The 24,012-nt window shown below is 51.5% G+C and overlaps 2 protein-coding genes and 1 long non-coding RNA gene across 4 annotated transcripts; 1 reads left to right on the top strand and 2 right to left on the bottom strand.

Annotated features, from left to right (window-relative positions):
• Positions 1 to 8,293: 8,293 nt before the first annotated feature.
• Positions 8,294 to 10,782, top strand: LOC122379179 (loricrin-like). The gene is made up of 2 exons (XM_043361148.1): positions 8,294 to 8,355; positions 8,673 to 10,782. The coding sequence occupies exons 1-2, from the start codon at positions 8,341 to 8,343 to the stop codon at positions 10,593 to 10,595; spliced, it is 1,938 nt and encodes a 645-aa protein (XP_043217083.1). The 5' UTR covers positions 8,294 to 8,340; the 3' UTR covers positions 10,596 to 10,782.
• Positions 10,783 to 12,368: 1,586 nt separating this feature from the next.
• Positions 12,369 to 15,224, bottom strand: LOC122379180 (glycine-rich cell wall structural protein-like). Of its 2 annotated transcripts, XM_043361151.1 has the most exons (3): positions 15,074 to 15,224; positions 12,849 to 14,613; positions 12,369 to 12,779 (listed from the first exon to the last, which is right to left on the bottom strand). In XM_043361151.1, the coding sequence occupies exons 1-3, from the start codon at positions 15,086 to 15,088 to the stop codon at positions 12,607 to 12,609; spliced, it is 1,953 nt and encodes a 650-aa protein (XP_043217086.1). In that variant the 5' UTR covers positions 15,089 to 15,224; the 3' UTR covers positions 12,369 to 12,606. The 2 variants fall into 2 exon arrangements, with proteins under 2 accessions (XP_043217086.1, XP_043217085.1); XM_043361150.1 differs by having other exon boundaries at positions 12,369 to 14,613.
• A 4,114-nt stretch (positions 15,225 to 19,338) lies between these two features.
• Positions 19,339 to 23,423, bottom strand: LOC122379181. The gene is made up of 2 exons (XR_006256138.1): positions 23,229 to 23,423; positions 19,339 to 21,485 (listed from the first exon to the last, which is right to left on the bottom strand). It is a non-coding gene; the product is annotated as an uncharacterized LOC122379181 (long non-coding RNA).
• Positions 23,424 to 24,012: the final 589 nt, after the last annotated feature.

The raw sequence follows: 24,012 nt of genomic DNA on the forward strand, positions 1-24,012 counted from the left end.
AAATTCGAAAAACCGAAATAGCAGTTTTGTAGCCCTTTTAATTTCACACCTTTTATGTTTGACACATTTTTCTGTATCTCTAAAGCTGTAGGCCTGACAGCTCTTCCCGCGAAACCTTTTTTTGGGTCGAAAATGGCAAAAATGACGTCACTCTGACGTCATTAGCGGCCAACCTATCATAGCCTTTGGAAAAATTTTTGGTCACCATGTGCGCTAGCTGCTCCCGGGAGGGTACTGAAAGTTTGGTGACGATCGGCGCAGCGGTTCTCGAGATATATCGAAAAAACTAAAGGGGGGCAAAAAAATGCCCCCCCCCACCGCCTGGAGGGTTAAGTCAAACGTTTTTCAAGGTGTTTACTGTTGCCACTGTCTCATTGTCTGGACTTGAGTGCATGCCTCCGGCCCTCCACCCTCTCCGTTATGGCCGAATATTCCTTTCGCCATCGCCAGCGATGAGCATGATTTCATGTTCGTGCTTTCTGTGGGTTAAACAAAACATTACAATGTGCCTATTAATTTCTATCAAGGAAGTACAAATAACATAAGTGCATAGGCACCTGCTTAAAACGAAGCTGGCGGAGAACAAAACCAGGCCGACAGGGTGCGCGACTACTGAACTTTGACCCCGCCCATGCGCCAGAGACGCCCGTCGCCCGGTGTCGTCGCGCGGTTGTTGAAAGGATGCGCCGAGCGCCGGATGGACAGTCAGATGCTCAGGGAGGGGGGGGGGGGGGAGAAAAATACACCTGCCGCAACTACGAGTCTTGTCCATGGGACGGGTTAGAATGTTGGCGCTAAGCCTCTGGGTCTGGTGGTGTTCGTGGGGTTGGGGTGGGGTGAGGGGAGGCGTGATGATACGATACGGAATGATTAATTTATTTTCGTGTCCTTCTGCACACAGTAGGTAAGGCATGTTTGATATTTCACGCTGGCAGTTGATTAATAGGAGATGATAACAGGAAGTGCAACGATAACCGATTGGTAGGACTTATTCTGGTATGGCTGAGCTAATTGTGTTATGTTTGATTGACGAGGTGATGGGTTGCTTTCAAAGTGAAGTAAAATAACAGGTCTTTTGATAAAATGGGTTCATGTTTTGGACAAAAACTTGGCACACAGTGACAACAGCACAGACGTGCTTCAATGAAAGAGAATCGGGGCTTGCCTCGAGTCCAACAACGATTGGCGTTTGCCTTGTCGATCGTCGTCCGCCATGTGCGGACAGGAGCGGGTACTGTAATATAAAAAAGAAACCAGCCCACAGATGTTATCTTTTTAGGATAAATAGTACTAATTCAGTAAAGTTTATCAATTTTCACATCAGAATTCGAAACGGGAAACAGCGAAACGATCTTAGGTAGGCACTGTGACGCTAAACAAACAATGGCCTGCTTTTCTCCCCCTGAGAATATCTCAAAGCCACAAAGCTGTATGAGGATTCATTTGATGCTCAAGAAGCGTTCCTGAAAATATGAATCACCTGGGTGCCTCCGGTTACCCGCCGAAATTGAATGAACAGTGCCGAATTTGGTTGTTACTGTTGCTAAATTGCGTGCGCTTCCTCTAAACCTGTGCTGGCGCAGCCGATTCTACTTGCGCTATCGCTGAAAATGGAGCGTTTTGCCGCTATGCCGAAATTGAATGCTTTACCGCCGACTGCCTGACCTGCGCCGAGATATTATGTGATTCTTGTACATAATATTGCGGTATGTCTACACACATTTCGTTAGTTCTAAAATGGACGATTACGCCCCGAAATAAACTGACAAAAGGTGTAGACAGCCGAACGTTAGGAGCCTCTGCCGTTCACCACAGGGAGCGTCGCTGCGAGCGGTTAGCGGTGGTTCGATGTGAAGGTGGCAATGTGTGTTGAAATGAAACGGATGGCCGAGGTCGCTGAGGAAGAACACACTGCTGCTATGGATCAACCAGTCGTAACATAGTTAATTTCCCATTGGCTCACGACACTGCTCAATCCTGTGAGATTTTTTTCTCTGGTTGCATGATTATGGATGTCGATGTCATTCATGCTGCCACTCTGAATGCTCGGCACATGAAGGAGGCCGTTATGAAAAGTCAGCTTGACTGGCGCGCTACCGCAGTCGCGAGCTTCCTTTCAGATGCTGCAACGAGCATGCTATGATGGTAGGCATAGAAAAGAAACCGCCTCAAAAAGTTTCCCGCTTACACATAGGTCCCATTGATTCGGAGCTGGCCACATGGCTGGATCTAATGCTTAGACAGCAACAGCATGACGGCCTTTGACCGTAGCTGGTACATACTTTGCTCAGCCCCCTTATCTGATGGATAATATTCAACCATTGATGACCTCGGCCACTGGCCTGGTGGTAGGTATCTCTCTGACAAGCTGTTGACACAGCGGTGTTACCGCTACTGCTGCGTTAAAGTCATCGCCCAAACGTTCGGCGCTAGCTCAGAACTCGGCATTTGAACAGGCTTGGCCCAATTCCAGTCCAGTGACACCATCGTATGGAACCGCATGGAACATGAATCGTGTGGAACCGTGGCAACCGCACTGGCTTAGTGGCTGCAACGGTTCGGTGCTAACAGTTCAGTTGCTGGAGCAAGACCACTCCAGTCTTGCTCAGTTTGGCATTTGTTTCTAACAAACGCGTTACGTGCTTCAGCGATAATTATCGAGTGGGTACTTATTTTTAGAAGCATAGATACAAAACAGACCAACGTAAAACAGTTCAGGCTGTTTGAAATATCGAGAAGCAAGGGCGCGCTACGTTCGAGCCTCGATGGTTGGGCTATACGTTCCTATGAATGCGTAATTATCGAGTGGGTACTTATTTTTAGAAGCATAGATACAAAACAGACCAACGTAATTCAGTTCAGGCTGTTTAAAAAATATCGACAAGCAAGGGCGCGCTAGGCTCGAGGCTCGATGGTTGGGCTATATAAGTTCCTATGAATGCATGGTTATAGGGCACTAACCCACCGCCTGTTCGAAATCGCTGGGCGAGGGCGCGCGACTGCTCCCGCCGCTCGCGCCGATTGCGTGGCAGCTGCGTCTATTGTGCAGAGTGGAGGCGCGTGACTCGATCACCCATCGAGCGCATCAAGTGTCGCCACCGCTCCGGGCTCGCTCGCGCTCCGGTGCCGTCGGCTGCGCGCTCCAGCCCAGCTCAGCAGTTTTTGCCGCTCCCGGCTCCGAGCCCACGGTCATGGGCAGCCGTCCAACCTTGTCCCGATTATCTGCCGGGCAAAAATGGATTTTCACCGTGCTTCAAGTGTTTGGAATATTCCGGGAGGATGTTTTCCTTCCGCGACACGACCATGTCGGTGTAGTTACGTGTCAGCCATCATCCACCCAATGCTGTTCAGAGAGCAGATACACACGGCGGTAGCTGGCGTGCGGCCATGCCAGGTGCGTGCAACATTGCGGTCAGATTGCAGACTATCTGGCTGTTTTTGCTGGAGGTATCGACTGCTCGTCACGGGTACTGTGAGTCTACACGGGCGGTCGCACGTGCGCAGCGTTAACACAAGAAAAAGGGCCCGCGTGAGGGTGCCGTGAGGGTGCCGGTAAAGATCGTGACACGTGTAATAGGCGCCGGTCGGCACGCACCGTGAGGCTCTAATGAAACTGTGAAATGGACATTTTTCAGCTGGTTATCAGGCATTGGCTGGTAACAATTTGATGGCGGTGCATGCGTAAACAAGCCAGCAAATCGCTCTCAATCGCTCCTTCATGCACAATGCATATACATTATACAATTATACATAATCCCTTTAAACGATTATACTTTACGTCTCGTACTTACAAGACAGCTTGCCAAATAATTGTTGCTCGAAATAACATTGTAGAAGGAGGAAAAACTAGTCACCTGGACCCACGCGGTCAACACCAAGATCTCAAACCACCTGATTATAAACAACATATCAACACGAATGAAACCTTCATTAACGGCACAAAGCTGATTTTTTAGTGAAACCAAAATATGAACTGCTTCGGACCCATTGAGCCATACCCACGGATCCAAGGACTCACGAACCTACGGACCCAAAGACCCACGAACCCACGAAGGAGAGTTCGGGTCGAGCGCGCTGTCACGAGCCGCTGCAAGAACTCCTTCCCCTACCCTGTGGACCGTGTGAGAGGCGCGGCAAACGACAGTGGCACGTGAAGCAACCGCCCTCGCACGTCGGACCGAGCCGTGACGAAACGGCACCACTCGCGGGAGCAAGGCGGGCTCGGGGTTCTGCCCCGGTCAGCAGGACTGGAGGAGTTGGCACACTGGGCGAGTGGGCACTGGAGTGGTGGACTGCATGGGGATCTTCAGCTCGGGCATGCTTGACATGTTTGGTCGCTCTAGATGACTAAATATGACGGTTGAGAGGTGTGGGAGCTGTGGTATACAAAGTCGTCAAATTATGAGTGAGGCAAGTGGCGACTACTGCACGTCATCGTGAGTTTGTGCGGCCACCCGAGCGGAGTGGCTGATAATTGAAACAGCTCATTTTCCTGTTCATGATTTCAGGTATCATTAGAAACATATCACTTCATCAGCCTTATGTAGCTATTTTAAAGTTTTTTTTTTTGGAAAGTCATGCATGAATTCCAGGAAAAGTTGGACGGTTAGAAAATAATCAGGCATATTTATCCAGCCCAGCAATTGGCACAGTTATGTAAGTGCATTATGTACAGTGAAGCTAATTTTCACTTTCTACTTTTTATTATTATTTGCACAATAGTATCTGCACTCACCACCTTATGACAGCACAATGTATCCGACACATTGCACATTTGGTGACAGCGAGGATGGCATGTATGTGATCACTAACTGAAACACGCAAGATGCATTTGTGCGTCCCGTCCCGTCCGCGGTCCGACCCAGTTGAGACGGCGCCCCGTGGCCAACTGTTCCGGCCAGATAGTTACCTTTGTATGCCTGCCTTCCCGGCGTTCCGGACATGCCTGTACCCCCACCCGACCCACCTCGCGCCGCGAGGCAAGCCCGTCAACCAATGCACCGGCCGGGCACATGCAAAGTGACAGCTTGCAAAAGTGACCCTTCACCCGGTCGTCTGACCGGCCGCAACAGCATCCATTGCATGGGGCCAGGCACGGGTAATCTCAGATAAATAGACGGCGGGACGAAAAACGGCTCTTCTGCAAAGCCATTATCCTTCGCACGTCTTCTTATATACTTAGTTATTCAGCCTGCCTCGTTTACCCTTAACTTGAGAGACATGGAGCAACGACGTTCTTGCCTTGTAACTTTATTAATTAAATTGAGTGTCGTCGAACAAACGGACTCTGAAAAAAACTAAAATGACAAGGCCGGCTGTTTTTGCTGAGGGCGAGGATGAAAATGAGTCACTTCTCAGCATCTATCATCTCCCAGGCCAGGTAACGAGAGGCGACATGCAAGTGAATTTCATGCACAAATATACTATCTAGGTATGTATCGCTTTATGCGTTACGTTTGTTCTTTTATTTTCTTGCAACAGAAATACGCTACAAACTACAACAATTGTCAAAAGATTTGAAGCGTGCTTATTCATTATCCCCTTGTTCATTACCTCTCATTCCCTTATTCACTTATTCATTATCTCTTATTCCCTTATTTACTTATTATCCCCTTGTTCATTACCTCTGCCATCCAATGAATAAAGCAATGCAGTGTTTGGAGATAGGTCGCAATTGCCGCCTGAGCAATTCTCCAGTCCTTATATGTACACGAACAAGTGATTATCTTGCAATTCGCACGACCTTGACCATCATGTGTGACAATGATTAGTTACCTCCAACGGCCGGCAAGGGCAGGTCTTCAGAACGACTTCACACTCCAGGCGGCAGGAACAAAAGGCGACAAAGCAGACTTCAGAGAAGTGTTCACCGCCAAGCCTGGCCGTCCCTGAGCCAGGCCACATGGGATCGGTGCGAAAAGGTCAATGTACCTAATGTATTCAAAATACTTCAATCAGATTTATGTTAAGAAAATCAGGAGTAAGGACGGAAGTAGCACAATTTGCCAGCGACGATTGACTTATAAAGTCAAGCTTTACACAAATAGGGTACACAAACACTTATACGCTCAGCATTGTATCAAGTACAAAAGGAGAAAGAAGTTCGCTAATACTCTCGACAACCAACCAATTCTCCTTGGCACCATAACAAGACGTCTTCCACACACTATTATTTCAGTCTGCGAGTACCGACTCAGGGACAATACACATCAGTGCCAAACCACCTAAACGATAGCAGTTTCACCGGGTCTTCCGTGGTTACTCGTCGAAAGGATTGAGCGGAAGTGCATTGCAACGCCTGAGCACCGAAGCTTTATTGCAAGACGGCAACACCGGACAAAGGAATCTCTCTTTGACTATTGGCCGTGACGTGTTCACTGGTATGGACTTATGATAAAGGAAGTGAATGTAGCTGATGCAGTGATATCATCAGCATCATTGTATCGGTCCAGAAACACACTGAGAAGTGACGAACATGAACTGGGTCGCTGCTTGTGCTATTTCATCAACTGTAAACGAGACCGATGAAACGTCGTAAACGTGCGGGGCGAAACCCATCTTTCTGACACATAGGGACACCATCGTATTTTTATCAAACCCTCGCATGTGTAGGGGGGGGGGGATGGACCACATGGCTCTTCGTGAATAACTCGCGCAAAAAGCGGCCGATCGCGACAAAACTGTCAGTACCCTCGAGTTGATCAACTTTACACCTACTCTGAAAATTTCATAACCTAGACCCAAGTGACCTTTGACCTGTGACCTATTTCTCGAGGCCATGTTTGGACGGAATCGCGATTCGGCGTACATACATATATCGGCTCGCATTAGCAGCGCGCTTGCAAGCTTTTCGTGGTTTCAAACGCTCAAACATGTGAGTTGATGTTGCTCCCATGCATTAGGGAATAGGGTGGATGTCAAGGTCACCTGAAGGTCAGGTCAGGTCACTGACCTTTGGTGACCTCGGTTCACTTTTCGAGTTTTATATGTTTCTAGGCTAGTTTTTGGAGCTGAATTCAAACTTAGCAACCATTTGAATATTTACGAAGTAGTTTTGGTGCCTTCGTAACATGTTACGAAGCTGTCACAGGCGGTTGACACGTACTAGGAATACCCGTCACGACCCCTTCTGGTTGACCTGACCTGACCTGACCTGGCCTGGTCTAAATGCTTAAAGCCATCATCTGTGATCAAATCTAACACGATATTCGTGATCAGCACCCCGAAAAACCCTATAGCAGCCACATTTTATACGACTTTCTAACAGGTCTCGATTTTCCCGACTTCTGGAATGTCATCCAATGACCTAGGACCTTAAAATTGGGTACCATCGGCTTCCTCTCGCCACGGGCAACACACTCGCTTTTTTCCGCGAAGCTCTAGGTTGATCAGGGGCCGAACGGCAAGAGTGGGGTCCAACCGACCCCCCCCCCCCCCTACACGTTAGAAGCTGGCAAACGCGCACACATGCGAGAGTTAATGCCACGTATGTAGGTAGGTACACCGAAAGACAATTCTCTTGGAGAACGTTAATTTTTGTTTAACATTTTGCGCATATTAACTAAGTGTTCTATTTCTTTTACTGTTTTAGTTTTGCTTCACACGAATTATACCAACTGAATCAAAATAAATTGAACCCGAACTGAACTGAACGTGCTTTTCATGGGCACATGAAATAGCTGCGTGCTTTTCAGCTAGTTATTTTTGGAAGAAGGACAAGGCCAAAGACCTTGTCAAAGACCTTGACCTTTATGGTTAAAACATCCACGCTACCTACAAGACGTCATGCCATTCATTCTGAGTGGGACGAAATACTTCACAGCTATTGGACACAAGATAAAACTGTAAAGATGACGGAAGACACAATCGCCCTACATTGTCAACATTTCACATTGTCTTGTTGTGATGTCTCCTTAAGAACAATTACATATTGACGAGCGACGGCTGCTAAAATTCGCCCCATACATGCGGACGTAAATCAGAGGCATGCTCGAAGCTTCTCTTATCTTATCTTCAGTGATTATCTAATTAAATGGGAGAGCATGGAAAAAGGATGGAGGTAATTCATACCAAAAGACGGCAAGGGGAAGACAAGAAGACGGACTAAAACACCGATAATGAATAAAGTCGTGATCAGCACGGGGGCGCTTGCTGCTGCTCCGTCGCCCGTGCCGCCAAGACGGCGGCTGACCGGGGCACCCCGCCCGAGGCGCCTTTCACTGCCTAACATCGCCGGCGGCCTTCGCAGGGCCGGCAGCGGGCCAGTACAGATGGAGAGCTATATAACTGGGCGGCGACTCCGGATCGTCAGTCTGCCCAGAGCAGCGCTCCAGTCACAACATGAACGCGTTCAAGGTAAGCGTGCCAGCGCAGTGCATCAAAGAGAGCCGGCTTCAGTGAACGGATGAAACCTAGCTAGGGAGAGAACTAAGTGACAAAACTAAGCTATTTGCTGTTTCCTATAAGTTGATTTTGAGATGATGAAGATAATAATGATGCATATCCCCGAAAATGTGTCATTGGTCATTAACTTTTGCATCAATTTGAGAACTTCATGAAGTTTTTTTCGAAGAGTTGTTTCATGCACTCTATCACGGATCATAATCTGTGGGTCATATCGTCAGCTATCATCTGATTCGTGTCGTCTGACCTGACTCCTCTGTGATTCACAGGCCTGCAGCGCGCTGCTGCTGGTCGGCCTGTGCCTCGCCGACGGCGGCGGCGGCCGCGGAGGCGGAGGAGGGGGCGGCTACGGCGCACCCAGGGGCGGCGGAGGACGACCCCAGGGACTCGGCGGAGAGGTCATCGGTTTCGGTCTGCCGAAGAGCAGCGGAGGCGGTGGCGGTGGATACAGCGGCGGCGGCGGCGGCGGTGGTGGTCCGAGCCAGGGGTACGGAGCTCCTCAGGCCAACGATATCGTCCAGCAGGGATATGGCGCTCCGAGCAGCGGCGGCGGCGGCGGCGGCGGATATAGCGGCGGTGGAGGCGGGGGGAGCGTTAGCCAGGGTTATGGTGCTCCTCAGGCCAACGACATCGTCGAGCAGGGTTACGGAGCGCCCAGCAGCGGCGGCGGCGGCGGCTACAGCAGCGGCGGTGGCGGTGGCGGCGGCGGCGGCGGCGGCGGCTACAGCGGAGGCGGCGGCGGCGGCGGCAGCTCCGGCTACTCCCGGCCGCGCGCCAACAGCGTGATCCAGGCTCCCGCTCGCCAGCCGTCTTACGGTGGCTCCTCTCAGTTCTCCTCTGGTAAGGGCATCAGCGGCGGAACCATCTCGACCCGCACTTTCTCCGCTCCCCGCATCGTGAAGGGAACTTCGCAGTCGTCAGGAGGTGGCGGTTACGGAGGATCGTCTGGAGGGTCCTCGGGCGGCTACAGCGCCCCGGCTCAGCCCTCGGGCGGCTACAGCGCCCCGTCTCAGCCTTCTGGAGGCTACAGCGCCCCGTCTTCCCAGCCCTCGGGAGGCTACAGCGCCCCGTCTTCCCAGCCTTCTGGAGGTTACGGCGCCCCGTCCCAGTCTTCTGGAGGTGGTGGCTACAGTGCCCCGTCCCAGCCTTCTGGAGGCTACAGTGCCCCGTCTCAGCCCTCAGGAGGCTACAGCGCCCCGTCTTCCCAGCCATCTGGTGGCTACAGCGCCCCGTCTCAGTCTTCTGGAGGTGGCGGCTACAGTGCCCCGTCTTCCCAGCCCTCGGGCGGCTACAGCGCCCCGTCTTCCCAGCCCTCGGGTGGCTACAGCGCCCCGTCCCAGCCTTCTGGAGGCTACAGCGCCCCATCTCAGCCCTCGGGCGGCTACAGCGCCCCGTCTTCCCAGCCCTCGGGTGGCTACAGCGCCCCGTCTTCCCAGCCTTCTGGAGGTTACGGTGCCCCGTCCCAGTCTTCTGGAGGTGGTGGCTACAGTGCCCCGTCCCAGTCTTCTGGAGGCTACAGCGCCCCGTCTCAGCCTTCGGGTGGCTACAGCGCCCCGTCTTCTCAGCCCTCGGGCGGCTACAGCGCCCCATCTTCCCAGCCATCTGGTGGCTACAGCGCCCCGTCTCAGTCTTCTGGGGGTGGCGGCTACAGTGCCCCGTCTTCCCAGCCCTCGGGCGGCTACAGCGCCCCATCTCAGCCCTCTGGAGGCTACAGTGCCCCGTCTTCCCAGCCCTCGGGCGGCTACAGCGCCCCGTCCCAGCCCTCGGGAGGCTACAGCGCCCCGTCTTCTCAGCCCTCGGGTGGCTACAGCGCCCCGTCTTCTCAGCCATCAGGAGGCTACAGTGCCCCGTCTTCCCAGCCCTCGGGAGGCTACAGGGCCCCGTCTTCTCAGCCCTCGGGTGGCTACAGTGCCCCGTCTCAGCCTTCGGGAGGCTACAGTGCCCCATCTCAGCCCTCGGGAGGCTACAGTGCCCCGTCCCAGCCCTCGGGAGGTTACGGTGGGCCCTCTTCCTCTTCTTCAGGAGGCTACAATCCTCCCAGCCCTACCTACGGTGGCTTCAGCCCGTCTCAGTCGTCTGGTGGAGGCTACAGCTCGAGCTCGTCCTCATCATCTGGCGGCTACAGCCAGTCGTCGGCTCCCTCCAACAGCTACATCCCTCCTGCATCCTCCAGCAACGGGTACGGCAAGTAAGGCCATATCACAGCCAGTGTCAAAGCGAAGGCAAAGAGGCCCATCGGCGCTCATCTAGAAACAGAGCTTTCTATACCTCCCAGACAGCATCTGCAGCTCATGCTCATTGTACCCGATGTAATGTGCTACGCGTATTTATTGTTTTCTGTGCACATGATAACGCTGTAATAAATAAAGCGAAACTCGTGACAATTTGTACTGGATGAATGTAGATGAGGTGAGGCACCATCCTCACTCAGCGTTACACAAGCTGGCTGTACGTGATTCACTCCTCGGCCGTACACGAATATTGCTGAAACACGCCGGTGCACAATAGCTTGCGAAAGGGAAAGGCCATCGTCTCACCTAGTGTGGGCAACGCGACTGCTGGCACGTGAACACTAATGGGAGCGAACCGGGACCCCAAGGCCGCAGCCGACACCGCCGAGGAGGGTGGAGGGGTGCTCTCTCACCTTTTATTGCGGTCGGTGCTCTCTCGCTGCTAGGTCGGCTCGGCAGCTGCGAGGCGATGCTTTTGTGGAGCAACGGGGAGTAAAAGTTGCGAGAATTGCCATCTGTTTATCTTGTGGGTGAAAAACGTGAAAGGAATGGGCGATGGAGATTACCGTGTGTGAACGCATTTTATTTTCAGGAGCGAAAAAATGTGCGAGACAGCGAGATGTAGCTTTGGGAGGACAGCCGGCCCATATAGCTGCTTTTAGCTTTTGTGCTAACCCATGAGGGCAAGAACGCACTCGATCGCTTATAGTGCCTTGGGTTCTTAGAACACAACTTTGCAAACCGACAAATGGAGATTTGTGGCTAATGAGCCGGAGTTTCGCGGGAAAACGAGCATGCTGATGCTTCTCATCACGAGAGGAAGACAACAAACCGTAGATACCTTATTCTAAAGTCTCATATGTCAGTTAAAGGAGTTGGAATAAGGGCTTTGTTCTGAACACCTCCGCCGTTAACACTGCGTCAGATAATGCTCAATTTGTTTGGAAAAGGTCAATGTCCAGTTTGATGAGAGGTGAACTCTGATGACCCTGCCACATGGTTTTATTGCTGGGTCATACATACATAAAAGATGTATTATAAGGCAATTTATATGCCTTAGGCAGGGCTGCGGAGTCGAAGTCGAAGATAAAGTCGGAGTCGGAGTCGGTCGGAAACGATAGTTCTAGTTAGATGCCGGGAGTCGGAGTCAGAGTTAGAGTCCGTGTCGCCTAAATCTTACCGACTCTGACACTGGAGTGGGAGTCGACAATGCATGCCTTTAAGTCGTGCTCTACGTCTGTTTGCTTGAAAATATTATGTTTGTTGACCTTTCCAAGACAGATTTTGTCGACGCTCAGGCCATTTTTCTGATTTGTGCAGGCGTTTTGATCGTGAATAGCTGGAGACAGCGTCTGCGTCAGAACCTAACCTACATTGATCCTGATCCCTGACTAACCTTAGGGGCGACATGTGAAGTAAAAGCCCGGGCATGGTGATTTCAAAAGAGTTATTGCAAGATAAAGGTTAATGTGACCATCCTACCTAGATGTTTTTCATTTATTTTTTTCCTCCGTCCTATCATAAACCTACTATAATGCACCTTACAAGTTTTAAATTCGGAATGCTGTCGCTCACGACGCCAATGTTGTATGTGTCATATGATATGAATTTCTCATACGCTATTATTTAGCTATGAAAGAACTACCTTTTTGTGACTCATTTGTCGTGGCTTGACTTGATTCTAATGAATTTCATTTTTCTTCGGTACAAAAAAAAGACTATGACACAGAACCCTTGCGAAAACGACACACACGTCACACAGACACAATGTAAAATGTTACTTGTGCCTTTGTAACTTGATTTATTTCAAATCACCTTCACGTATTCATACAGCATTCATAAATATATGATAAATATTGAAAACATCCACACAACTCATGAATGACACAACGTGCTACTTATGGCCAAAGGAGTGGAAAGAATGATTATTGGGCCCAAGCAGTTAATCGTGATCCCTGCATAGGAGGAGTAATTATTTGCCATAACCAGCGCTTGAAGCGGAACCGCTGCTGAATCCGCCGGAGGAACCGGAAGATCCAGAGCTGTATCCTCCAGCCGAGGACTGGGAGGAGCTGAAGCCGCCTGAAGACGAGGGGCCACTGTAGCCTCCCGAGGGCTGGGAAGACGGGGCGCTGTAGCCGCCACCTCCAGAAGACTGAGACGGGGTGCTGAAGCCTCCAGAAGACTGAGAAGACGCAGCGCTGTAGCCACCACCTCCAGAAGACTGAGAAGACGGGGCGCTGTAGCCCCCCGAGGGCTGAGACGGGCCGCCAAAGCCCCCACCTCCAGAAGACTGGGACGGGGCGCTGTAGCCACCACCTCCAGAAGACTGAGACGGGGCGTTGTAGCCACCCGAGGGCTGAGAAGATGGAGCGCTGTAGCCTCCAGAGAACTGAGACGGGCCGCCAAAGCCCCCACCTCCAGAAGACTGGGACGGGGCGCTGTAGCCTCCAGAGGGCTGAGAAGACGGGGCACTAAAGCTTCCACCTCCAGAAGACTGGGACGGGGCGCTGTAGCCTCCAGAAGGCTGAGAAGACTGAGCTGATGGGGCACTGTAGCCTCCAGAGGACTGGGAAGACGGGGCGCTGTAGCCACCCGAGGATCCACCGGATCCACCTCCAGACGATCCTCCGTAGCCGCCGCCTCCACCCGATGACTTTGAGGAGCCCTTGACTATGCGCGGAGCCGAGAAGGAGCGGGTTGAGATGGTGCCTCCGCTGATTCCTTTGCCGCTGGAGAACTGCGACGAGCCACCCCGGAAGGGCTGACGAGCGGGAGCTTCGATGATGCTGTAAGATCGGGGCTTAGAGTAGCCACCATTAGAGTCTCCACCACCGCCGCCTTGACCGCCTCCGTATCCACCGCCGTTGCCGCCGTTGCCTCCCTGAGGGGCGCCATATCCAGAGGAGACACCGCCCCCACCACCACCGTTGAAGCTGCCTCCGTTTCCTCCCTGAGGGGCGCCATATCCAGACGAGACACTGCCTCCCTGAGGAGCGCCATATCCAGAGGAGACACCGCCTCCACCACCACCGTTGAAGCTACCACCGCCGTTAAAGCTGCCTCCGTTGCCTCCCTGAGGGGCGCCATATCCAGAGGAGACACTGCCTCCACCACCACCGCTAAAGCTTCCTCCCCCGTTGCCGCCCTGAGGGGCGCCATATCCAGACGAGACACTGCCGCCCTGAGGGGCGCCATATCCAGAGGAGACACTGCCTCCACCACCACCGTTGAAGCTGCCTCCGTTGCCTCCCTGAGGGGCGCCATATCCAGACGAGACACTTCCTCCCTGAGGGGCGCCATATCCAGAGGAGACACTGCCTCCACCACCACCGTTGAAGCTTCCTCCCCCGTTGCCGCCCTGAGGGGCGCCATATCCAGACGAGACACTGCCTCCCTGAGGGGCACCATATCCAGAAGAGACACTGCCTCCGCCACCACCGTTGAAGCTTCCTCCACCGCTGAAGCTGCCTCCGTTGCCTCCCTGAGGGGCGCCATATCCAGAGGAGACACTGCCTCCACCACCACCGCTGAAGCTTCCTCCCCCGTTGCCGCCCTGAGGGGCGCCATATCCAGACGAGACACTGCCTCCCTGAGGGGCACCATATCCAGAAGAGACACTGCCTCCGCCACCACCGTTGAAGCTTCCTCCACCGCTGAAGCTGCCTCCGTTGCCTCCCTGAGGGGCGCCATATCCAGAGGAGACACCGCCTCCGCCGTTGAAGCTGCCTCCACCACCGCCGCCTCCCTGAGGCGCTCCGTAGCCCTGGCTCGGTCCGCCTCCACCACCACCGCCGCCGCTGTATCCGCCGCCACCACCTCCTCCGTTGGACAGACCGAATCCCCTAACCTCTCCGCCGAGTCCCTGGGGTCGTCCTCCGCCGCCCCTGGGTGCGCCGTAGCCGCCCCCTCCTCCGCCTCCGCGGCCGCCGCCGCCGTCGGCGAGGCACAGGCCGACCAGCAGCAGCGCGCTGCAGGTCTGTGGGAGATGGAACAAAGGGCAAACGTCACTATTTAGTAGTTAACTTGATTAAAATAGAACTAATTGAGATGGTGCATTGAAATACATTCAAGGAGAAATAGTTGCGGACAATGCTGAGGATGCAAAAAAAAAACGAACTGTTCTTTGAAGTGTTCATGCAAAATGTTTGCTTTTGAAAAATGAAAAGTATGCCAAAGGATCACGCTGTTGGTGTTTCGATCTAAATAATATAAACGCTACGCCAAAGGACTAGAAGCAGAAGAGGCGTCGTTTAAATTTGCTCATCGAACTACTCATCGATTAGCTTGACATCGTCGACGATATTCAACAACTAATCAGTACCTACGATCGCAACATTCACGCGCCTTCTCCAGTGTTTATTCCGCATGCAAAATGAAAGTTTTGACTATGGATATCACTTCCTCTCATGACATAGCAGTGTCAGTCGCTGACTCACCCGATAGATGTGCATGATGTTGCTGTGGTTCCGCCGAGGGCGAACTGACGACCCCGCGGGCTGCACCGCTTATATATGCCGCCACAGGAGGCGAGGCGCCAGGCCATGGCCGGTGACACGACGCTATTTGGAGGCCGCGCGCTGTTCGGGGAGCTTCAAAATTGTTTGCCTATGCCGATCGGTGTTGCACCCCGGAGCCGTGACGGCGTTCCGGGCCGACCGGTCGGCACCGAGTCGAGGCCGTGGCCCGGTGCCGCCGGCCGCGGGGAGCCCCAGCGATGTGCTCCTGAAGTGAGCTGTCTCTTCCCATACCGGGCCCCACGGATAGAGGGTGTACTCGGGTCTAGGGGAAGAAAAAAACGGAAGCCTGCTGTCTTATTGCCGACGTGAACTTTTCTTTCACCAGATACAGGTGTATTTGGTAGCTTCTTGGCTTATACCTACTTGTGTAGATTTCGTGACCGATAATGAGTAAAGATGATCGTGAGTTCACTAAAACGATGTGATGGCGAGACAATGGAAAATGTGGAACGTTTGTCTGGCAAGTGTACTGAAAAGAATCATCTCCTTCTTCTTCTTTTTCCAAAATGGCATGACCGTACCGCATGCCAAGGAAATATGAAAATTATAGCAAAAAAGGAAGTAACGCGTTTAAAATGCGTATTATTTTGCACAACTAGAAAATCCAGAAAATTGTGCAGTTACAGTTATTTCCATAATCCACAGTTATTTATAGAAAATCAGAAAAGCTCTGCATTCGTTATTGCAAAGTTCCTATTAAAATGACGGACATTGACGGTTTTTTTAAATTAAAACGACCAACAAAGTGACTCGTCTAGCGTTTTTCAAACCTGGTGATACAATCAAGTTTTTGACCGTATATGCTAAGCGAGTTAACACCAGTATTCTTTCTTTGTGATCTTAGTGTGAGGTCCTTCTGGTCTATGTACCTATAATACCCTTGCCACATGGATATTGAAATGAGAGAATGAGGTGTAGAAGTTGGGTTGACACGAGTCGCGACCGGAGCCCGTCTCGATGGAGCAGGCACGCGGTGGGACAGGCCACCGCAGTCGCGGAAACGGTTCACAGGAGCTGAGAGGCATGCTCCTCTGGTGTTTCCCTTAAGTAACGGTTGTCTGCTGTGATGACCGTCAAATGCAAGCTCGAAACAAAGGACGGTAGAGGATGACAAGGCGGATAAACGTATAAGATAACTGATGACAATATATTGTAAATTAACACCACATATGGCGCCACTAAAACATGACATAAGTGATAGCTGTTTACCGTAAAGGCCATCCAACCATCAGAGCCGTTGGTTTTGGGCGAAGCATTTCTCTTAACTCGACAATGAACATTGTGGCGCTGATCCATGTGATATAAAACGAGGACGTAAGGCTCACCATCCACGCATGTCTTTATGATATCGTAGTCGTTAGCGGCCACCGACTACGATATTCTTTAGAAATGCGTGGATCAGCTCTTGAATGGAAATTTCGAATCACCCCGGGATCATTAGATGAAAAGCCGAACGTTTGCTATCTTTAGTTAGCAAAGGTCGCGGCCGCCGATATAAGGGCGCATCTCCAATGTCAACAACGTGACTGTAAGTCAGCAAGGTCACAGCGGAAGCAGTCAAATATGTGAACATGGAGGGAGCTGCGCCCATCCTCTGCGCAGCCCGACCTATCTTTGGGTGATGTTTTGAGACTAAAACAGGTGTTGTTGTGTAAGGAAACAATTAATTATTTATGACATAACTAAGCACTGGTCCAAATATGCGTGAACAAATTAAATGCGCATTACACATACAAACGGAAGATGCAATTGCAGTGCACAATGTGCATTTCCTTTGGGGTGGCAGCCAATGCAGACTTCAGTTTACAAGAGATCCATATCATACTCTTTCGGTGGCGGACGGAGCATGCCCATTGCCCACTGCACATGCATGCCTTGATATCTCGATTCCCATCCGTCTGTCCACACATCCGCCTGTCTGTCTGTCTGTCTGTCTGTCTGTCTGTCTGTCTGTCTGTCTGTCTGTCTGTCTGTCTGTCTGTCTGTACGTAGGTATGTCTGTCTGTCTGTCTGTCTGTCTGTCTGTCTGTCTGTCTGTCTGTCTGTCTGTACGTAGGTATGTCCGTCTGTCAGTCAGTCTGTCTGTCTGTCTGGCTGTCTGTCTGTCTGTCTGTCTGTCTGTCTGTCTGTCTGTCTGTCTGTCTGTCTGTACGTAGGTATGTCTGTCTGTCTGTCTGTCTGTCTGTCTGTCTGTCTGTACGTAGGTATGTCCGTCTGTCTGTCTGTCTGTCTGTCTGTCTGTCTGTCTGTCTGTCTGTCTGTCTGTCTGTCTGCCTGTCTGTCTGTCTGTCTGTCTGTCTGTCTGTCTGTCTGTACGTAGGTATGTCCATCTGTCAGTCAGTCTGTCTGTCTGTCTGTCTGTCTGTCTGTATGTCTGTCTGGCTGTCTGCCAGGTCTGCCTGTCAATCATTCCATCAGTCCGTCTGTCCGAGTGTCTATAGGTCTGTGCGGCTGTTCAGCTGTTCGTCCGTCCGTCCGTCCGTCCGTCCGTCCGTCCGTCCGTCCGTCCGTCCGTCCGTCTGTCCGTCCGCCCGTTTGTCCGTCTGTCTGACTGTCTTTCCGAGCGTCTATCCGTCTATCCGTTTGTCCGTCTGTTCGTCCGTCCGTCCCGTCCGCACTCACACCGTCAGTCCCGTCTGTCACTCTGTCTGTCCCGTCCCGTCTCTCGTCCCACTCCATCCATGTATACGCCCTATACTTCCATATGCGTCCATACACCCGTCACGTATGTCCAGCACTATCTGCATGTCCGTACGTATCTCAGTCTCCCCGTCTCTCCGTCCGTCTATGTATATACACGCCCCGTTCCGTCTGTCCACCTGTGCGTCCGACCACCAGTGCCAGGTGAGACTAGCGCCATCTCTGCGCCGTTGAGGGGCAGGTGACCTACAGTGGCGCCGTCAACCGCCCAGGGGTGGAGGGCGGAGGCTTACATTATATGTGTGTACAGTACTTAGGGGTTGCACTTGCAGCCAAACTTTGAAAAGTGCAACGTCAATGCCGGCTTGTGCATACCTAAGTTTAGGGTGTCTCTTCTGGGGCACCGCCCTCCATTCAGGCGCCGCACCTCGAGCATGGTCCGCGACCAAGGTACCTAATAGCCGTTTTCACGACGGGCTATCCGGCGAATGCACCTAATTTGATCAAATCTGCACCTAATCTCTTTTACAGCACATATCTTCATTTTATTAATTCATTTCAGTGTTTTGATCGATGATACTCTCTGATAGTAGCCGCGTTTACATAGGGCTAGTTGCCAGATAGTGGAATTCCACTAACGAGACATTTTTTCCACTAACGAGACATTTCAGGCACCTTCAGATAATTCTGACGACCTATCCGGCCAGAGGGACCAAACCGATTGACAAAAATAAATACATCGTGGCGGAAGAACACTACGAGGTACTTCAGGCCTAGACATAGTATAGATGTCGCAACTCGCGGCCTTCCCGGCAGTAAGGGCGAGGTATAGATGACGCTACTGCAGCAAGTCATTGGAACGTGCGAGTCGTGGAATGGAACGGAAGATACGGAACGGGGGCTTCTTAACGGGAGCTCATTCGTTTTATTTTCATTTAAGAATTGATTTCGTGCGCTATGGAAAGAACATTGTCTTCTTTTTTCATACGTCTGCACCCCCCCCCGCGTCCCCTCCATCCTTTTGATCAGCCAGTGTGCAGCAAGAGGGTTCATCGGAGAAAAACAACAAAGAGCAATCCTCCCTGAGCCTGTCAGGTCAGAAATAACCTGAGCATAGGCGGCGGAACGGGGAGGGCACCGGGGCACCGTCCCCCCTTTGATTTTGGCCTGCATGGAAAGAATGGGACCAAAAGTCGGCGGTGCCCCCCCCCCCCTCCGCGGCTACTGAACCTGAGGACCGTTCGTTATGCCCTACTGCCCACGCTTCTTAAAATTTCAGTAGTAGTCAGTTATCTGGCCAATGTTTCCGTATAGGGGCTGGCAAACACAACTGAGCCTCGTGAGTGGGATGAGTACTGGACACAGAAGTGGACAATCTGTTGGCAAGAAGCCCGCAAGGATAATATCTCGAAACTCAGGACTACGTATACAAACACTTTAAATGCATCTAAATCTATACTATAATCGAAAGCCGCATTGTTGTGAACTACCGGCACGTGCGTCCAATCACCATCAAGAACGGAAGTCCGACCTACAGCAAGCACGACAGTCCGATCATAGATGTATTGAAAAATGACTAGTAACTTTAAACATCGCCTTCCTCAGCCACGCTCCACACCGCATCACATAAGAAAACCGCCAATATCGATTACAAAACACACATAAAGGAATTCCGTAGGTATAGATCAGAGGAATACTTCACCTCCTTTATCTGGCGCGTCAATAGGTATAAAGTAATCTTTGGCGTCTACGCACTAGCAACATCTATAATGCAAACAGCAGTTCAGAAACCATCCACTAAAATTGTAACAAGGCAAGGGTTGGTCAAAATAAATTATAGTCACCGCGATAAATAGCAAACGAAATACAGAACAAGCACAACAAAGCATTCCACACTCGTTTAGACTGTACAACATGCCTACATAAGACATTGCAGCAGTGTACAAGGAAAACATTCTTTAAAGATGCTAACGTGGGGAGTTTTAAAAGTTTGGTGAACACAGTTACGAGTCACTGCACAAGAAATGTAGCGCGGTCGCCAGCCGGCCCAGGCGAAAGAGTCGACGGAGACGGCGTCAAACAAACCCGAGAGGGGGTAGTTTCATCCGCATCAGCGGAGGCGCTCTCTCTACCAAGGTCGTCAGTTACCAGCCGCAGCACCCTGCTGGCGATTTGAAAGCTGCTCTCATTCTCAGCTGGCTGAGCGCCATGTGCCGGGTCATCCGGCTCCATGATTTCCCCTTTCATTAGCAGCTGCTGTTGAAGTTATTGTTGTTGTGTTCCTTTCAGCCGCTGCCGCAGCATAGCCGTACGGTTCTGGATGGTTTTCACGGCGGCAGCCAGGGTCACCAAATCCGTCTCCCCGTAGCCACACCAGACTCGAGAAAATGTACCGAGATGTACCGAGCCAATGTTGCAGCACTCGCGGCATTCATCGGTAGGACTCCGCCCAACCCAATGTCAGCACTGGCAGGAGCCCGACCAGTGGTCCAAACGAAACTGATGAAAATCGACAGCTGATGAGCGGTCCTCCACTGACGCCGGACGGGTGGCGACGGCGCGGCCGGTCCTGGAGCTGGAACAGCAGAATGGACCGGCCGGGACACGCGGCTCATCAGTCCATTCGTCCTGCTACTCCCCGTAGACCCCAGCTCCTTCACTGCAGGTTCTCGCGTCTGCCGACCCGTCCGTCCACACCCACGCGGCTCGATAGGGGAGGGGAGGGCAGATATCGTTACGTCGCTTGAAGCAGTTCAGCTGCCGAGGCTCTTTGTCGCAACGCCGCCAGCGCCGGGCATCGCAGCAGCACATACCGTGGAGTGCCAGCCTCTTCGCGGCAGACGCGGCATCGGGCAGCAGGGCACTCCACGTCGTTGCATTGTGCGCATCCGGCCTCGGGAGGCAGCCGATGCAGAGCAGGTACTGGCGGATGTAGATAACGACTGCACGGTCGGCCTCCAGGACGGAGCCGGGACAGCGGTCGACCCATATCGACCGGTACCATCCGTCCGGCCAGCTCCGCCGCCAGGCGCGCGCCTGCCTCGCGGATAGTGCTGCCCACGTCGATCGGCGGACGGCGCTACCGTTGGGATAGGGCGCCAGCCTCGCGCGCGAGGGCGTCCATCCGCTCGTTGCCCGGAAGCCCGCAGTGTGCAGGAACCCACTGCATTATCACTGGCTGGTCCCCTCGGTGAGCGCGGCCAGCAGCCCCCATATGTCTGCGGCCAGAGGGGCTCTCTGGGCCGCCGCGCCGCTCCGCAGGAGGGCCAGCGCCGCCATCGAGTCGGTACAGACGATAATTATCGGAAGAGAGGTGTCGCGACCAGTCTTGGTCAACAGCTCCTCCAACACCGCTCTTAGGGCGAATAGCTCGCCGCGCGTGCTAGAGCAGAGGGCGCCTGCCGCGACACGCACCTCCCGGATGTCGCGGTTCGGGGGGGGGGTGGCCCCTCCTCCTCCATCTAGCACACCATCGGTGGCGGAGCTGTCTGACCAGATCAAGCTCGCCTCAGACGGGAGCTCCGCCAGACGACTTTCCGCCGCCTTGGCTCGCCAGCCGTCGCGCCCAAACTCGCTTCAGGCCGTGAGTCTATAGCCGGCGCGGTGGCGTGGCTTCGCCATACTAGCCTTGGGCGGGTTGTCCTCAGAGAACGCGTTCGCATTGGCGAGGAGGCGAGCAGCGCCACGAGTCCTGAAATGACCAAACAATATCAATAGACAATCAAAATTGTGAAAATTGGCATTAACTGCGCAACTGATGTTTGCTTGTTTGTTTATTAGGGTTTAAGGGCGCTACGGTGGTCATTTTGCACCCATGACGCTGTTCTGGTGAACCTGCGCAACTGAGCAGTGATCATGCCATAACTTATGTTTGGCGTAGTGGCAGGGTTCCACCTAAAATTTCGGCGCACGTCAGGTGTAAAGTCACATGCGACAAATTCAGCGCATGTCAGTTGGGGAGACTAAGGCTGCTGGAATAATATAAAACGAGGGCACCAAAAATTGATCCTAAATGACCATACTTGGACATTAATGCAGACCCTCTGTGTATCACCAATTGTCAGAAAACAACCATGTGTTTGAAAGAGCGTTGGAGAGTCATGAAGCCAAGATAAAACACAGTGCTATTTTCTCAAAACAGCTTTTACATGATAGAGTTAGGTAACTCTCTCTCTCCGTTAACCATTCGCAAGGCCAAAAAGGCCTATTGGTTTTGAAAGGCATTGGATTACAAGCTGAGCATTTTTTACTTTATCATAAAATATTAAACCTGCGTGTAGATGAAGTCTGAACGGTGGTTTGTAGGCTGATAGGTTGGAGGTTGGAGGTTAGTAGGGAAGGTAAGGTCAGGATAATTTCTGCTTTTTATTTTCATTGGACTTTAGCCTTCATCAACACACGCATCAAAAATATCTACTTGAGCATCTTCAAGCCTCAATATACAACAAGGTGTACCAAAACAAATTAAAAATTGATGATATGCCAATATATGGTCATGATTTTCACCACCAGAATTGAATTAAATGCCTATTGATGCCTTACCTAATATTTTGATGCCTGAAATCTGATTAAGCAAGCATTTTTTTCTTGTGAATTGGCAGTCTAAAATTTGGCTGGCTTGAGCACGATGCTATTGCTCTAGCAGAATCTCAAACAGATGTCTACCAAGTGCCACTCTCAAGAAAGTTTTTCAAGATTCTAAAACCACAAACTTTGTTGATGCCTGGGCCCTGTTTCACCGCCCGACGCTGCGCGCGCTGCAGCGCGCTGGGAGCTGAGGCGTACCCCTGACGTCACTCGAATGACGTTGCGTGCGATCCGTTAGCTTCTGATTAATCGCGTTTGGAACAGAGGTTCTAAAGAACCAAGTACAGAGAGAACAGAGTTTTGAGTGTGAATGCTGCTAGCGTGCTGATGGTGCTGGCGCTTGGGTGCTGGCGTTTTGCGATGACGTCATAGCGCAGCGTCAGAGGGAAGTTTGTTGATATTGCCATGGAAACCCAACGCGCCGACGCGCGCAGCGCGCTGCAGCGCTCCGCCGTGAAACAGGGCCCTGATCATGTGATGGTTAATCAAATGATAGTACTCCATCTGAGGCCAGTTTTACAAACAGAAAGTAGCCACCTGCCGGATTATTTTGCCTAAAGGCTAATTCACATATGGAGCGTAGATGGTGAAGTCCTCCCTGCTTTCATGCTAATCGCGTTTACTCTCTGTATGTTGTACCTACGTGGAATGGATATATAAGGAGAAAAATTCCAGGCAGCTATTTTTGTTGGTAAATCGGGTAAAGTAAAACTGGCCTCTGAATGAAAATTTGGACTGAGTGAGATCTGTCGGCTCTTTGGTGGTTTGAATGGGAGTTGATGATTTTATTTGAAAGATTAAAAGGAACGGGTTTCAAGACAATCGGCATGACAAACCAACACCTTACCTGCAGTTCAAGTTTGTCGATTTCTTTATCAAAATCTAGTCTGCGTCTAATCCACAAATCAAGATAAAATTACTGGATAGGTACAACTTCTTCTTATTCTTCTTCTGCACCTCACCAGCCGCCCCCTACACTTCTCCCTTATTCTGATAAATATATTTACATAATTTTCACAAGAATGCCACTCAACGGGGTAGATCTAAAAAAGTGCAGGGCTTAAATTTTGAGCTATAGAGTTCTGTGATTTTGAGACAGCCAATATGTCTTCGGCACGCCGTATTTGTCTCTCACTGCCTGCGAATTCGGCGATATGATTGGTCGAAGGCCGAGGTTATGGGTCCAAGAAAAGGCCAAGATTCCTGCCAAGATTCTTACAGATAGCCAAGGCCGATGACTGACGTGACTGACGGCATGGCATATTTACGTCTGGACAACGAGTTGCGGGGAAAAGTGCTGATTTTGTCGCAGTTTTAGGAGCCGGTGATTAGGCTGGATTTTAAGGTTACTTTTTCGTTACGATTCCTGTATTTCGTAGTGTTTAGCTTTTAAATATTTTAGTTCTCTCAGAAAAATATTACTTGTCTGATGGATTTGGTTAAATTGTTTCATTTTAATAAGCCGAATGCTAGAGTCATAAAACAATACACCAGCACTACAATTATTGTAAACAAACAAATGGAGCACCGCTTGGCTCAGTTCCAAGGCCTTTTTCAAGTTCATCTGGCGTTTTCATATTCGTGTACGTCGTTTTGTTGGAAGTTTTGGATCCCTTGTGATTGAATTATAT

The sequence above is a fragment of the Amphibalanus amphitrite genome, unplaced genomic scaffold (assembly GCF_019059575.1).
Source record: "Amphibalanus amphitrite isolate SeventyFive unplaced genomic scaffold, NRLGWU_Aamphi_draft 000073F_arrow, whole genome shotgun sequence".
NCBI lineage: Eukaryota > Metazoa > Arthropoda > Thecostraca > Balanomorpha > Balanidae > Amphibalanus > Amphibalanus amphitrite.